Source organism: Microcaecilia unicolor, chromosome 5 (genome assembly GCF_901765095.1).
Source record: "Microcaecilia unicolor chromosome 5, aMicUni1.1, whole genome shotgun sequence".
NCBI classification, from domain to species: domain Eukaryota; kingdom Metazoa; phylum Chordata; class Amphibia; order Gymnophiona; family Siphonopidae; genus Microcaecilia; species Microcaecilia unicolor.
Genome location: NC_044035.1, coordinates 104617823 through 104632538, shown reverse-complemented (window position 1 = coordinate 104632538; position 14716 = coordinate 104617823). Strand labels below are relative to the sequence as shown.

The 14716-nt window shown below is 43.3% G+C and overlaps 1 protein-coding gene across 1 annotated transcript in view; it reads right to left on the bottom strand.

Annotated features, from left to right (window-relative positions):
* PBLD (phenazine biosynthesis like protein domain containing) overlaps nucleotides 1-7694 on the bottom strand; it is a 35424-nt gene extending 27730 nt beyond the window's left edge. The window contains exons 1-3 of the mRNA XM_030203143.1: nucleotides 7566-7694; nucleotides 5000-5099; nucleotides 427-525 (exon numbers count right to left, since the gene is read on the bottom strand). Of these exons, the coding sequence (XP_030059003.1) occupies nucleotides 427-525; nucleotides 5000-5099; nucleotides 7566-7676 (310 nt within the window). The 5' untranslated portion in view covers nucleotides 7677-7694. The remainder of the gene's footprint in view (nucleotides 1-426; nucleotides 526-4999; nucleotides 5100-7565) is intronic.
* Between the last annotated feature and the right edge of the window lie 7022 nt (nucleotides 7695-14716).

Sequence of the window (14716 nt, the reverse complement as noted above, 5' to 3'; positions counted from 1 at the left end):
ATGACCACCGGAGGGAATTGGGGATGACCTCCCCCTCACTCCCCCAGTGGTCACCAACCCCCTCCCACCCTCAAAAAAAGTTTTTGGAGGTATCCGTGTATTGCATTTTTAAGGGCTGCCCAAGCCACACCCAGAACACGCCACCCTTAAATCTCAACATGCTGCCACATAAGCATACAGTACTTCAACTCATCCAGATTTGCATGTGTAGATGGTGCTAGGCTCTACAATCAGCTCTTCTTATTTTAGCAAACTTTCTTCCTCCTGATGTGTATGTGTGTGTGTGTGTTTGTTTTTTTTTTTTGGGGGGGGGATTAGGGTTTTTTGTGTTATGTGGAAATTGTATTGAGCAATGTTTATTGAATGTCAAAACATCATAATATAAAATGGATGCCTTCAAAAATTTGTAAACCCCCAAACCGTTACATTTCTGATGGAATAGCACAGTAGCTGATGCCAGTGTTGCATGACCACAGAGATTAACTTCATTAGTAGGGGTAAACCATCGTAATCCAAAGCGGGAACCTAAAAAAAAAAGTAACAATAAATAAATATCTAGAAAAAACTGCTTAGAATTGTGGGGTCACCTCCTTTCATGCATTACACACATAATGCTTCAGGCCACTAATTTTCTGTAGTGCTCTGGGTGCAGCTTTTTTTTTGTTACTTTTTCATATTTTAAAATTACTATTTACATTTGCAGCAGAGTTAAAAGTAACAGTGGTTGAAAATAGTAAAACAAGCAAACCCCATGTGATAATGTGTACCGAGTTGGGCAGGAGGCCCTCATAAAATATAGCCAAACAAAGGGGATATAACTGAAAGAAGAGTTTATTTACTTGAATCCTGAGGCCTGTTAACAGCACAGGGCCAGGAACACAGGGGAAACACCTCTTGCAATTCAATAAGCAGTCTTTCTTAATTCTTCTCCAACTACTAGGGTCTGGCTCCAGCCAGAACTCAGAGCAAGGCTTGTCAGTTCCAAACAAGAAACAAACAGGGCTTACCTCAGCTATGTCACAATTCTTAATCATACCCTGGGGCTTCAACTCCTTCTTTTCTGAGGGCCTCTGTATCGGGGCTTCCGTAACCTCTTCCCTGGAGTCTCTCTATCTGGGCCTCCCTGATCTGTACTGCTCAAGGGCTTTTAACTCCCTCCAGGCCTGAGCCCCTCCCTTCTGAAAGGCTTAGCCTCTGCTGCTAGGTGGTTGAACTGAGTGAAACTCGCCTTCGCTGTGGCAGACTAGCGCCATCTGCCGAAAGAGGGCTGAAACACACCAGTGAGGGAGTGTTTCCTGCCACTACATCACTCACTCTCTCACACCCCACAACAAAAAGAAAACCAAACAAACAAAAAAAAAAGCTCTGACCAACCAAATGGTTTTATTTGCAGAACAAAACTCCTAATTGTCTTGGGCAAGTTACCAAGTTTCCCAGTTTATTAAAACGTAATATACCACTCAAAAAATACCTAGGCGGTTTACAATATTAAAATTAAACCACGTAAAATATGAAAAAGAACGTCAGTTGATAATAAGAAAGGAAAGCTAAAAGCAAACAAATCTTCATACCACCAAGTTAATCTTGTTCTGCCTGCTCAGCGTCCATACAGAGATTATGTTCTTTTATTTTTCAAAAATTTTTTCAAGAAAACATACAAGCTAACCACTTCATTAAAAAAAAACCACCTTATTCAGTGCTCACAAAACTAAAACAAGGAAATATAAATTTAAAGAAATACACTGCAATTAAATCACCTGAGACCTCAATAATGGGAGTTCAAGAAAATAATGGAGAGCTAACAGAACTACCCCCCCCCCCCCCATGAAAAGGAAAATAGTATAAAGGAAGAGAGATAAACTACTTTACAGAATCAAAGGGAAAGGATAAGGTAAGAGGAGTTGGAAGTGCTCAACATCTAGAAAATTCTGCAAATTTAATGGATCAACAAAAACATAAGTACTACCTTGATATTTTACAATACATTTACAGGAAATTGCAAGAAATATATTGCTCCTAGAGCCAAAACCTGAGCATGCTTAGCCAAAAAGGCCTTAAGCCTGTTTTATGTGACCCTAGACAAAAATCAGGACATACATAGCTATTTATAGCAAAAATACGGGAGAAAAATCCCAATTTTATCAGGCTCAAGTACAAAAGTCGTAATCAAGGTAAAGGGAAAGGGAAATGGGACTTGATATACCGCCTTTCTGAGGTTTTTGCAACTACATTCAAAGCGGTTTACATATATTCAGGTACTTATCACAGCCAAATTAGCCTCCTCATTCTCTCTTCTGCCCTGTGGTAATGTGAGTGAGGGCCGGTCCAGTACTCAGACAAAGCGGAGCCACACAGCAGGTTCAGAGGAACACAAAACAATACTTCATTAAGAGTGCCAAGTATGAGGGGTCCTGTTAGTGTCACAGGCAAGAAAGAAAATAATATAAACTAGTCCTATTCAGCAAAGTCCTCCTGTGGTCCTGCTCCTGCAGTCCATCGCATACACTGCAGTCTCTTGGCAATAATATTCACCACCAGTCTGCCTCCGGCTGGGTCAAAACTCCAAGGTCCAAAAGCTAAATTTGTCCAAACTGGCTGTCACGAGTTGCAGTTCACAGACAGGGGGTTGAGGCAGGGCCTGCTCAGCCTATAGACCAGGTGAGGCTCTGGTCCAGTGCGCTGGCACTAAAGGGCACCAAACGCCCGAGCCCATGATGTCACCCAGTCCATAGAATTAAGCTACAGCTCGACAAACCCCAGGCGCCAGGCCTGGGTTTTGCTGGACCACAAGGCAGAAAGCTCTGGCTCAGCTCTCTTCTCCTCCTACCTCCCACCAACTGCGGCAGAAATCAGGGCACGCACGGTCAACAGCGGCTCAGCTCTCACTCTCTTCCCTCCTCTGCTGAGCTCCCCCAATAAGGAGGAAGGGAATTGCGGCACATTAACAAAGTTTAAGGCAGACTTCAAAACCTATCTTTTTAAATTATGCTTTTAGGTGAATTTTCACTCTCCGATTTTCAGTCAGGGATCCTGCTAACCCCACAGAGCTTTCCCTTCCTCGTGTGTCAATATGTTTTTTCCAAAATTGTAGTTCCACCCCCTCCTTCATATCTGTTTGTCTATAGTATGTCTCATTTAATATTTATATGTATTAGTTTGTAAACCACCCAGAAGGCTGCCATTGAGCGGTATAGTAAATTCTTAATAAACTTGGAAACAGATGTCTACACCCAAACTTGTACCAAACGGGTGAAGGACAGCTCTTCTCTTTTGTTTACTCATGGCACAGAAGCACAGAACTCACAGTTTGGTATCTATCTTTGATGTAATCTTAAACGCCCCCCCCCCCTCCCAATTATGATCATTTTAATGAGGTGAGAAAGCTTCTTGTTTTCAGCAAAAGGCTGTGACCATTAGTGTGCTTAGGAAAAATGAACAGGATTAAAAAGCAAGTTTGGTTTAATATGTATATTCAGCACGTAGACTGGACCTTTTAACAAATCCCCCTGACATCTGTGAACAGAGAATACAATGAGAGGGATCATGGTTGGGTCCCAGGTATTGCAGACACCAAGAGTAAGTATCTGTAATGGATATGGTCCTGTAGTATGGGGAACACTTCTTGAAGCTTATTGGGGGGGGGGGGGGTTCTTTTGAGACATTTAATTTAGAAAAATAGCCACAGCAAAAACAAACAACTTCATGGTGACAAAAATAACTTGTCTGGGAGCTCAAGGCCAAAAAATTGCCTACACTGAACCGATGCAAGAAAATAAATAAAACTTAAAATTCAGCAAAAACTTCACTAAGAAATTATTGGGTAGATGTGAAAGATCATATGACAGTATAAGGCTTATAGTTTGTTTTTTGTTTTGTTTTGTTTTTTTTTAGTGAAAATAAGATTTGAAATGCTGAGGTGATTGTGACGAGAAAAACAGTTCCAATTGTCTCTGTGAAAAGATTAAACTGAGGAGGTTCCCACAGAACAGGGGCAAGTAGAAATGGACATGCACAAGATGGTGAGATGACCCAAAGGTTTCTAGAAAAACTTGTTGGCTACTGTTTCCTGCACCAGGCTCAGTCACTAATGTCAACCATGAGTGAGCATTCACAGTCCTGTTGTCCTCTGAGAACTTACACATGTAAATGGGTTCTGTACTCATGTGCACACTTCCCTGCAAATACGCTTTATGTAAGTTAAGCGGGTATTTGCAGAAGAGTGCTTAGGCACATAGGCACAATTTTGGCACACGAGAGCATAAATACCATTATTCTAAACAACGAGAGCATAAATACCATTATTCTAAACATTTATGTTTGCAATGGACATGTAAATGTATCTATTTTACAAAATTATCCCCTTTTGGGGCAATTTTCAAAAGATTGCCTACAGTGTGCATGCTAATTCTATAACAGCAATTAGGTATGTAATTGCTTTTGTAGAATATTAGCGTAAATTGGCATTTACATGCCACCATTTGTGGCAGTTATGTGTAAGATTAACACCTAGGTACTAGGCACACCCCTGACCTGCCCATACCCCCTCCCACAGTCATGCCCCTTTTGCAGTTGCGTGCAATTCGCATTTAGGCATTAACCTTATAAGTGCAGTTAAACACAACTGCAAATTAGAGCCAATTAATTCCAATTATTGGCTGTTAGCACCTAATATACCAATTAGATTATACACATAGCTACTATTATTCTATAAACTATATATGCAATTTTGCATACAAAGGGGGTTTACGGCTATAGGGAAAATGCTTAGTACATAGGGCAGAGTTGGGTTTTCAGGAATTCCACAATGTGTATGAGATAAATGTGCATGAAGTGGAAACCCAGTATCTGTAAATATATCTGATACATATTTATTTTGGATATCTTGAAAACCTGACTGCCTGCAAGGACCCCAGGGCAGATATGGAGAGCCCTGGCATAGGACCTATGTTGTACACTTTTATTAGTGGTCCAAATGAATCAAAATGGTAAAAGGATTTACTTCTACTAAAGTCATCAGTTGGTTCCAGTTTCCTGATGAAGGCAGTTTCTGACAAGTTCATTTCTGCGGCGATTTTCTGGTGTAAATCCTCATCTAGTTCCTAAAGTCAAGACATTGAAAAGGCAACTGATTCTGCATTAAAACATTAACATTTCTTTTGGCTCCATCTCTCTAGCACTTAAAAAAAACAAAACAAAAAAACTCTACTGGCCAAGCACTGGAGTGAAGTTTCTTGTAAAACTAAACCTCAGTGCTATTCTATCACTATCAGGGGTAGCCTCAATAGTGGCAGTCATCTTCCCTTCCTCCTTGGAGCCTGAGCACAGAGCCATCCCAAGGTTCGGAAAAATTGGGAACATGTTTTTGGGAGACTGTCTTATTTTTAGCACAATTCTTTCCTGCCCGCAGAATGGAGCAGGGCAGCCTCCTGTGTGTCTATCTAGTGCTGCTTATAGCTAGTAGCACTGTATAAGTAACAAATAGCAGCAGTAGAAGAGAGCAACACTTATTGCCTGTGCCTAACTTCACTGCTGGTATCAACTGGAAGCCTGGGCACATGGGGCCCCACAGTCTTGTAGGACCCTCTGGATCTGAAGCAGGGACTTTACCTGTTGCTGTTTGAACACCAGAATTTCTGTTGGCTGCAATAATGTTGGCCATGGCCAACATTACTGCTTCTCTCACAGAACATGCCCCCACACTTCTGCCGGCACCGAAACAGCAACCATCTCCAGTGGGTGAGGGTTACCCTCCTCCCTGCTGCACATGTACCTGTGCTCTCACACCTCTTACCTACTCCTGATTTGTGTTCTGTTAGGGACAGTGTGCATCAGGAAGGCTACCCCTGGCTGGCTCCCCCTTCCCTCCACTGCCTCTCACCACTGACATCCAGGTCGCAGGAGCAGGGCCTGTACTTGCTCACTGCTGTGCAGCTGGGGCTGTCAAGGAGGTTTAATTGACAGGAGACAGTGGGAGCATGCTTGGCCCATTATCTGCCCCGAAGCCAGCAGGCGGAGCTTACTGCCATATTGAATCACCCCAAACAATAGCAAATACTTATTAAACATAAGGACTGTCTATATGAAGCTTGGCGTAGACCAACAGTTTGCTTTGCTTTGAGTGTATCAATATGACAACTACAGTTTCAGTCTTGTCATGTGACGTGGAGGGGCATTTTCGAAAGAAATTACCAAGTTGTGATTTGGACGTCTTTCCAAAATGTCTAAATCCAGGGGCGGGGAAAACCGTATTTTCAAAAAAAGATGGACGTCCATCTTTCATTTAGAAAATACCATCAGAGACGTCCAAATCCTTAAATTTGGATGTCCCTAGACATGAACGTCTTTGACTTTTGGCGATTTTTGAAACCAAAGACGTCCATGTCAAAAATGTCCAAATGCAAGCCATTTGGTCATGGGAGGAGCTAGCATTTGTAGTGCACTGGTCCCCCTGCCATGCAAGGACACTAACTGGGCACCCTAGGGGGCACTGCAGTGGACTTCATAAAATTCTCCCAGGAACACAGCTCCCTTACCTTGTGTGCTGAGCCCCCCAAAACCCACCACCCACAACTGTACACCACTACCATAGCCCTTACGGGTGAAGGGGGGCACCTATATATGGGTACAATGGGTTTGTGGTGGGTTTTGGAGAGCTCGCTGTTTCTTCCACAAATTTAACAGGTAGGGGGGTATGGGCATGGGTCTACCTGTCTGAAGCGCACTGTAGTACCCACTAAAACTGCTCCTGGGACCTTCATGCGCTGTCATGGACCTGAGAATGACATCCGAGGCTGGCACAACATATTTTTAAAGATGTTTTTTGAGGGTGGGAGGGGGTTAGTGATCACTGGGGGAGTGACGGGAGGTCATCCCCGATTGCCTCTGATGGTCATCTGGTCATTTCGGGCACCTTTTTGTGCCTTATTCATAAAAAACATGTCCGTCTCAAAACGTTCAAGTGTTCGTCAGGGACGTCCTTGCTTTTTTTGATTATGGGTCAAAGACGTCCAAGTGTTAGGCACACTCAAGTACCACCTTCACTATGCCTCCGACACGCCCCCTTGAAATTTGGATGTCCTTGCGACGGACTGCAGTTGGAGATGTCCAAAATCGGGTTTTGATTATACCGATTTGGATGTCTCTTGGAGAAGGCCGTCCATCTTCCAATTTATGTCAAAAGATGGACATCCTTCTCTTTCGAAAATGAACCTGATTGTCTCCTGTCAATTAAACCTACTTGGGGGCAGTAATTGGAAGCAGTCATCCTTTAGTCGCCCTCACACTCCTCCAGCTATTCTTTTTGTGAAGTACTAATCTGGGCCAAAGAGATTGTCTCTCTCTCCAGGGCCCAACTGGCAACCTTTCAGAGGCTGAATACATGAGTGTCTCCTGCTATAGGAGCGGTCTCACTAATGCAAATACCCACTCACCCCAGATGAGTAGATGAGCAGATGTTTAAAACTCTGAATAAAAATAAGTTTGCTTAATGCTGTATGGAGACAGCCTCTGCTCATGAAATTTAGTACACATTTTTAAACAGAAAGTAAAGACATTGGAACATTTACCTTCTCCAGGAGGCAAACTGCTGCAGGATTTCCAGAAAAGGGCTGCCTTGTAAAGGCATCAACAATAAACGTGGAAATCTGCATGGTCTTCCGACAGAAGCTCTCTTGCATACTTCTTAAGGCTTTGGAATTTTTAATGTTATTCCCCCAATTGTTAATATTTTACTAAAGTGTGCAGTACAAACTGATAATAATATATACTCTAGTTTAATGTTTAATCTCATTGTTGGACTAGGCCTCGGTTCCTTAGGCTGGACAAGCAGGGCTGGTGCAAAGATATAAGGTCAAATAGGCAAACCTTCAGCCTTGAGTCCCCTCACAATTACTTTTCAGGCCATTAGGCTCCCTCTCCTGAAACTCTGATAATTAAACAAAACAGTCATAATCACCTGAACACCACCCCTCCTGAACAATCATGTGTATATTATATTATTTATATTCTGGTCAATATTCAGCTGGTGACACTGAGTGGAGGCATAGCCTTGTGGTTAAAGCACCAATCTTGATATCCAGAGGTGGCCAGTTCAAATCCCACTGCTGTCCTTTGTGATATTGGGCAAGTCACTTAACCCTCCATTACCTCAGGTACAAAGTGAGACAGTCATCCCCCAGGGACAGAGAAATACCAAGTGTACTTGAATGCAACTCACCTTGAGCTCAGTGGTGTAGCTGGGGGGGCACAGGTTGCTCCCCCAAACAGATTTTTCAAACAAAATGGCACATTTTTTAAAAATTTGTGTTCTCCCCTCTCTTTCCTCCCACCCACCGTTCCACAACACGCCTCCCAGTCCCGCCCCAAGCCTAACATCAACCACTCTCTGTTCCCCTCTCATCCTCCCTCCACCCCCGACTGTCAAGCTTACCTTGTTTGCAGCAATAACAACCTGACTGAATGATTTGAGCACAGTGTCGGATCCTTCCCTCTGCTTACGTCACGAGTCCCACCCTCATGCAAACAGGAAGTGTCTGAGCGAGAGGAGGAGCGAGACGCGGTAGAGGGAAGGATCTGACACCAGCTGTGGCAGCGTGCTATCGCTGCAGGGGCTGCTAAAAGAGGTTTGACAGTCCATGGAGGAAGGAGTGAAAAAAGGGGCGCTGGACACAGGGGGAGAGAGAGAGGGGGGAAACAAAATGGTGCTGGACTCGGGGGAAGGGGAAAACAAAGCAGTACTGTACTTGTGGGGCAGGCAGTTGGAGAGAGAGTGGAAACAGTGGTGCTGGACTCAGGGAGGGAGGCGGGAAACAAAGCGATGCTGGACTGGGGGGGGGGGGGGTTGGAGCGGGGAAACAGTGAGGATATCCTGCTTCCTGATGGGTTCATGTTAACTGTTGTAATCTGCCTTGGGAAGCCTGGTGTTATAAAGATGGAAAGCATGGAGAGGAGGAAGATGGTGGAGGAGGGAAAGTGAGTAAGAGAAGGGGAGAAATGCTGGGCCCACAGTTGCAGCTACACAAACCCTGATGGCTTTCTTCTTCCCAGATTGTGTAAGCAGTAAACCACACTTAGCAGGCTTTAACTTCTGGCATGCAGTTTGCTACCTATACAAACTGGAAGGCTCACAGCATTAGGGATTTATGTAGCCATGTCTCCTGGCACAATAAGGAGGTATGGTGGAGACAGGGGCCAGAGATTTGCTGGACCATAGGGGTGGAGGGGACAGGGAGAGGGATAGAGAAATGCTGGACCATAGTGGTGGAGGAGAGAGGGGCTGGGGGGACATTGAGATGCTGAGCTACAAGGGTGTAAGAAGGGAGAGGGAGAGGAGACATTGATATGCTGGGCTACAAGGGTGTAAGAAGGGAGAGGATGAGGAGATATTGGCATTGTGGAACAACGTGTGGAGAGACCATGGCAGTTCTCAAGGAGAGATGAGTGAGAGGACAGTAAGTAGAGGGTAGAATTGTAAAATGGGGAGTGGGTGAAAGAGAAGAGAATATGAGGCCAGGAGAGGTAGGGGTGAGAGGAGAAGATGGAAAGTTGATAGGTACTGGTAAGTGAAATATAGGTGGAGGACTGAAGAGTGAGAAGATGAAATCTCAGGCGGAGAGACAGAAAACAGAGAAAGAGGAAATGTGTCAGAGACAGATATAGTGAGGGAATAGAAGAGAAGAGGAAAGTGAAGAAAGTACAAATAGACCTTACCACTGGAAAGAGAGAAGACAGACAGGAAAACAAAAGAAGAAACTGGGACCAACATGCTTGAAAAAATAAAATATCCAGACAACAAAGGTAGAAAAAGTGTTTTATTTTGAATTTATTTGGTGCAATACGTTAGCTTTGGGAAATGTGCAACACAGATGTCTTTGTAATGTTTTTTTTTCCTGTACAAGAGGAAATACATTTGTGTTTTCATTTCACCTATGTTGTGGAAAATGCCTAGTTTGAATTCTTGGGGTTCCCAATTCAATTTTTATCTTCATATTTGTAATTTGTGATCCCTTGTTCTGTATTTGGTGTGTGACCAAGGTGTGGTATTCTGTGTGCAAGTAGTTTCTGCGTACAACTCTGAAGCAGTAGTAGATGTATTGGTGTTCTAGAGCCCCATAAAATATTTGTAGTGCTGCATGTTAAATAGGATTCTAGTTTAAAATCATTTTTTTGCTACATGTATGTTGAGTTAGGATTTTTCAGGTTTTGAGTTATTTCATAATGTGCCTGGTAGTGGAGAGATTTCTTTTACTATTATTGAGATGATGTGAGAATAGTTTTTTTTATTTGTACCCTACGCTTTCCCACTCATGGCAGGCTCAATGCGGCTTAGGTACTTATTTGTACCTGGGGCAATGGAGGGTTAAGTGACTTGCCCAGAGTCACAAAGAGCTGCCTGTGCCTGCAGTGGGATTTGAACCCAGTTCCCTAGGACCAAAGTCCACCACTCTAACCACTAGACCACTCCTCCACTTCTGCACCTGTTGTTGTGGGGGGAATAAGGTTTTCGTGGACAGAGAGCACGTTTACATTTAATATATAAGAACTGACCAAGGTCCATGAGGATTATGTGTGTAGTGCGTAGTGTATGCAAGCACTATCCATCATGTATGTACTGACTGAAAAAAAGTTGAGAACCACTGGCCTAGGTGAGACAGCATGGGCATAATTATACATATATAAGAAATTATATTAAGTGTTAATTCTGTTTAAAGGTGGTCAAATACTATTTCAACTTTTCACCTTGCAAGTAAAGTGAAGGAATGCCAGATGGTTCAGATTATTTAGAAATCTAGCTTTGCTGGGTTAAAAGGTCAGAGAGAGAAACTTCTTTCACCCTTTGTGAGTGATGGAGGGTTAAGGCTAGTTCAAAGATATTACCTTACCACATACATCTGTATACTATTATGAACGAGGCAAGCAGGCAGTTTGTTTTAAGATTAGGCTGAAATACTGTTTAGAAGAAAATAGTTAGATTTTAGAAGTTCTTGATATTTAGAATATGTCTTATAAGGAATACTGATTCTGCTTATTTTAGAATATGTTTATTCTGTGTAGTTAATATGTAGAATACCTTTTTAAATCTAATGTCTGTCCAACTCTTTGTCTGACTTTCTAAGTAAGACTGTAGTTGAAAAGGTCAGCATATGGTTTGAGTTAGCTGCAGTCCTGGCTAGGTGAAAGAGAAGTCAACTCTCTTCTCCTTGATTAATTATAGGTAAATGTAGGACTGGGCTTTCTGAAAGAAATAACAAACTATAGCTGTATGCTATTAAGTAAGACTGGCCCTTGACCCCTTAATGAATGCCAGAGTTCAGTTAGCAGTTAGTATGAAGTTGACTAGGAATATGAGAATGTCCCTTAGCCCCTAAATGAACCCAGTTTAAGCTATAGCTGAGAAATTAATCATAATGAAAATGCAAGAGACTGGTGCCATATTGTCTAATGTGAGGGGCCCCAGGTCATAGGTCAGTTTGAGAAATATTAAACCTATGTAACTGATATTTGGAATATATGTATGGTAATAATTAGTTCAAGGCAGGGTGATCAATCTATTCTTTACCATCTGGAGAGTAAGGGGGGCTAGGAGGGAGATAGAACGGTATATAAGTGGGAGCAGAAGCAGCTTACGTCAGAAGGAACAGACAGAAGAAGGAGAGCTGAAGGAAGACAGACAGCAGAAGAGGAGAAGAAGCTGAGACAGAAGCCATAACATCCAGAGAGCTGAGAAAGGGAAGAAGAGAGCTAGAACTGATGTCCTACTTTGCTGGCAAATAAAGAAGATTTCTCCCTCATTCTGGTGTGTGCTGTTTGACTCCTGAAGTACCACAGATTCTAACAATAGGGGTAATTCATGCATCAATTCCTGCAACATAGGCATCACTACAGGGTCACATGGGGAGTTGCACAACACACGATCCAGCATTTCTCCCTCTCTCCCCTGTTCTGCGTAGTCCTATATCTCTCTTGGCCTTCCCTCCTCGGTGGACCTCCAGTGTTTCTATGCCTGCCGGCAGCATCATCAAGTAAAGCAAACTGCCTCTGGCTGGCCCACAAGCAATCCCACAGCTCTGGCCAGTCCCGGGACCTCTGCTACCTCCCGCCTGCTGATGTAACTTCCAGTTTCCTTGTAGGTGGGATGCAGCAGAGGCAGCCTGTATTAATCATTGCTGGACACAGTCACTGCACCTGAGCAACAATATTGGCACTGGCGCCTGTCCGACACCGACCAGCGCCTAATTTACAAAAGTCTGCTCCCCCTGATATCAAAACCTGGCTACGCCTCTGCTTGAGCTACTACTGAAAAAGGTATGAGCAAATCCAAATAAATAAATGCACTGGCATTCATGTGGGTCCCAACAGATATTCAGCGAGCAGGCACTTATGTAGGTCCCAACTAAATATCAGCTGCATAAGGATATCTGGCCAGGCCTCCTCCAGAACCCCCCTCCCCCACACTAATTCCCTCTGGAACAGCAACAGAACCCCCCCCCCCCCCCCACCACTGGCCTACCCACTCATCATGACTTCCCTCATAAACTCTAAAGGCAAACTTGAAGGGAGGGGGAAAGCAGGTGAAAGGGAGGATCAGAAGGGGTTAGTTGTTGCTGGAGGAGGAAGGAATTCAAAGGAGGAGGGGGGAATCAGTTACTGTTCCAGGGGGTGGGAGGATTAAAAGCAGGGATAGTTAGAACAGCTTTCTGTGCAGTTCTGTGTACCCACTTAGTTATGCAGGCACAGGCCTGAATATTGCCGGTACCCTCCCCCCCTCCCTGTAAAACCCCTGATATTCAGCAGCACTGCTAATTAAGTGCTAGCCCCAAGCAATTTAAGTGAGCAGGCATCTCCCCTAGCTGCTTAAACCGCTTTGAATATCAACCCCATTATCTGTATCTATACACACACACATACATATAAGCAAGGAAAATTGTAATAGCCACTTACCTGCCTAAATATGGTATGCAAATTTCTCCCCTCCCCCATCTGTGTGAAACAAACTGCTCATCTCCCTCCCCGAAGCTGTTGCCCTAAGGGACCACATAGTTTGGTAATTCTGTGGCCAAGACTGGATACTACTGCAGAGGAAGGAACTATCAGCAATCCTTAGTAGTCAGACCTTAGGTCCATATCAATCTCAAGAGAGCTGTAGTCTGTGGCACCCGACCAAGGATTGATAGCTGTGCTGATCTGAGGGGCATATAAAAATAGGGCAAATGCTCCTCAGTTTTCAAATGAGCATTTATTTCACTTACCACCTTTTTGAAAGAATTCACTTGAGGCAGTGTACACTAAGAATAAATCAAACACAATAGACAATTACAGCAGTAAAGATATTCAAATACCACTACAAAGCATGGTATAATACACTACTTCCAATGTCAACATAGTACATAATAGAACATTTTAATAGACTGCATAGGGTATAATCAAAGAAGGAGCATATAGATAGGTAAGAGAGTAAGAGGAGTTAGAAAATAAGGCAACTAATTGAAAGTTGCACGAGATCAGAGAGATGATAAAATGTTCTCAGCTGGGGTAGAAGTGGATAAGCATGTCCTGCTGCTGTATGTGCAGCCCATATCACTCCTTATGTATGTGAGTGAGATTAACAAGTTAGTTACTTCTTCCATTAAAGGCCTGGTTGAAGAGCAGAGCTTCCACCTGCTTCCTGCAGTAGAGATAGCCTTGTGTTAAGCGGAGCCTTTCAGGGAGTGTATTCCAGAGTGTGGGGGCTACTCTGGAGAAGGCTCGCTTGTGGGTACCACATTGTGTAATGTCTTTTGGAAAGGGTGTGGTTATTGATGCCCCTTAAGAAGACCTTAGTGTTCTTGGAGGTGTGAAGAAGGTGATCCTGTTCTTCAAGTACTCAGGGCCATTTCCATTAAGGGCCTTGAAGATCAGACATAGTTTTAAATTTAGCCCTGTATTGTACTGGTAACCAGTGAAATGTTTTTTAAAAATGTGTAATGTGCTCACATCGCTTGCAACCTTCTATTAGTCTTGCTGCAGCATTCTGAATCAATTAGAGCTGGTGCAGACCCTTTCTAGTCAGACCAGTGTAGAGTACATTACTATAATTCAGTCTTGATGTTATCATGGCATGTACAACTGGAATAAGATTTGCCTTCTCGATGTAAGGAGAGAGGCAGCATAGTTGTCACAAATAATAGAAGCAGCTCTTGAAGGTTGCTTGGATTTGGGGAATCAGAGTAAGTGTTGAACGTAACTGTATTCCAAGGTTTTTGACTTGTGATTTGAGGGGGAGTTTGTACTTCCCAAAAGAGATTTTGATGTCAGGTATGTGTCTACTTGTGTTTGGGACCCAGAGAAGCTCACTTTTACTTGGGATCAGGCAAAGTTTGTTGTGTTTAGCCCATTCTTGAATTGATGTTAGACAGGTAATCAGTTTATTCAGGGCTGTAAGTAAGCCAGATTCAATGAGTATGAGTAGCTGCACATAATTCGCATAGATGTAGAACTGAGTGTCAATTGACCAAATCAAATTGGCTAGTGGCTTGAGGTAGATATTGAACAGAATAGGTGACAGTATCGAACCTTGTGGTACCCTACAGGTCAGTGCCCATGATAGTGTTGAGGTGCTGCCAAACATTATGGATCATTGCCTGATAGATAGAATATGAATCAAGCAAGTATTATTCTATTGATACATGTTTCTGCCAGTCGTGCTACATGAGGGAGAAGCTCAGAGAAGCCATAAATA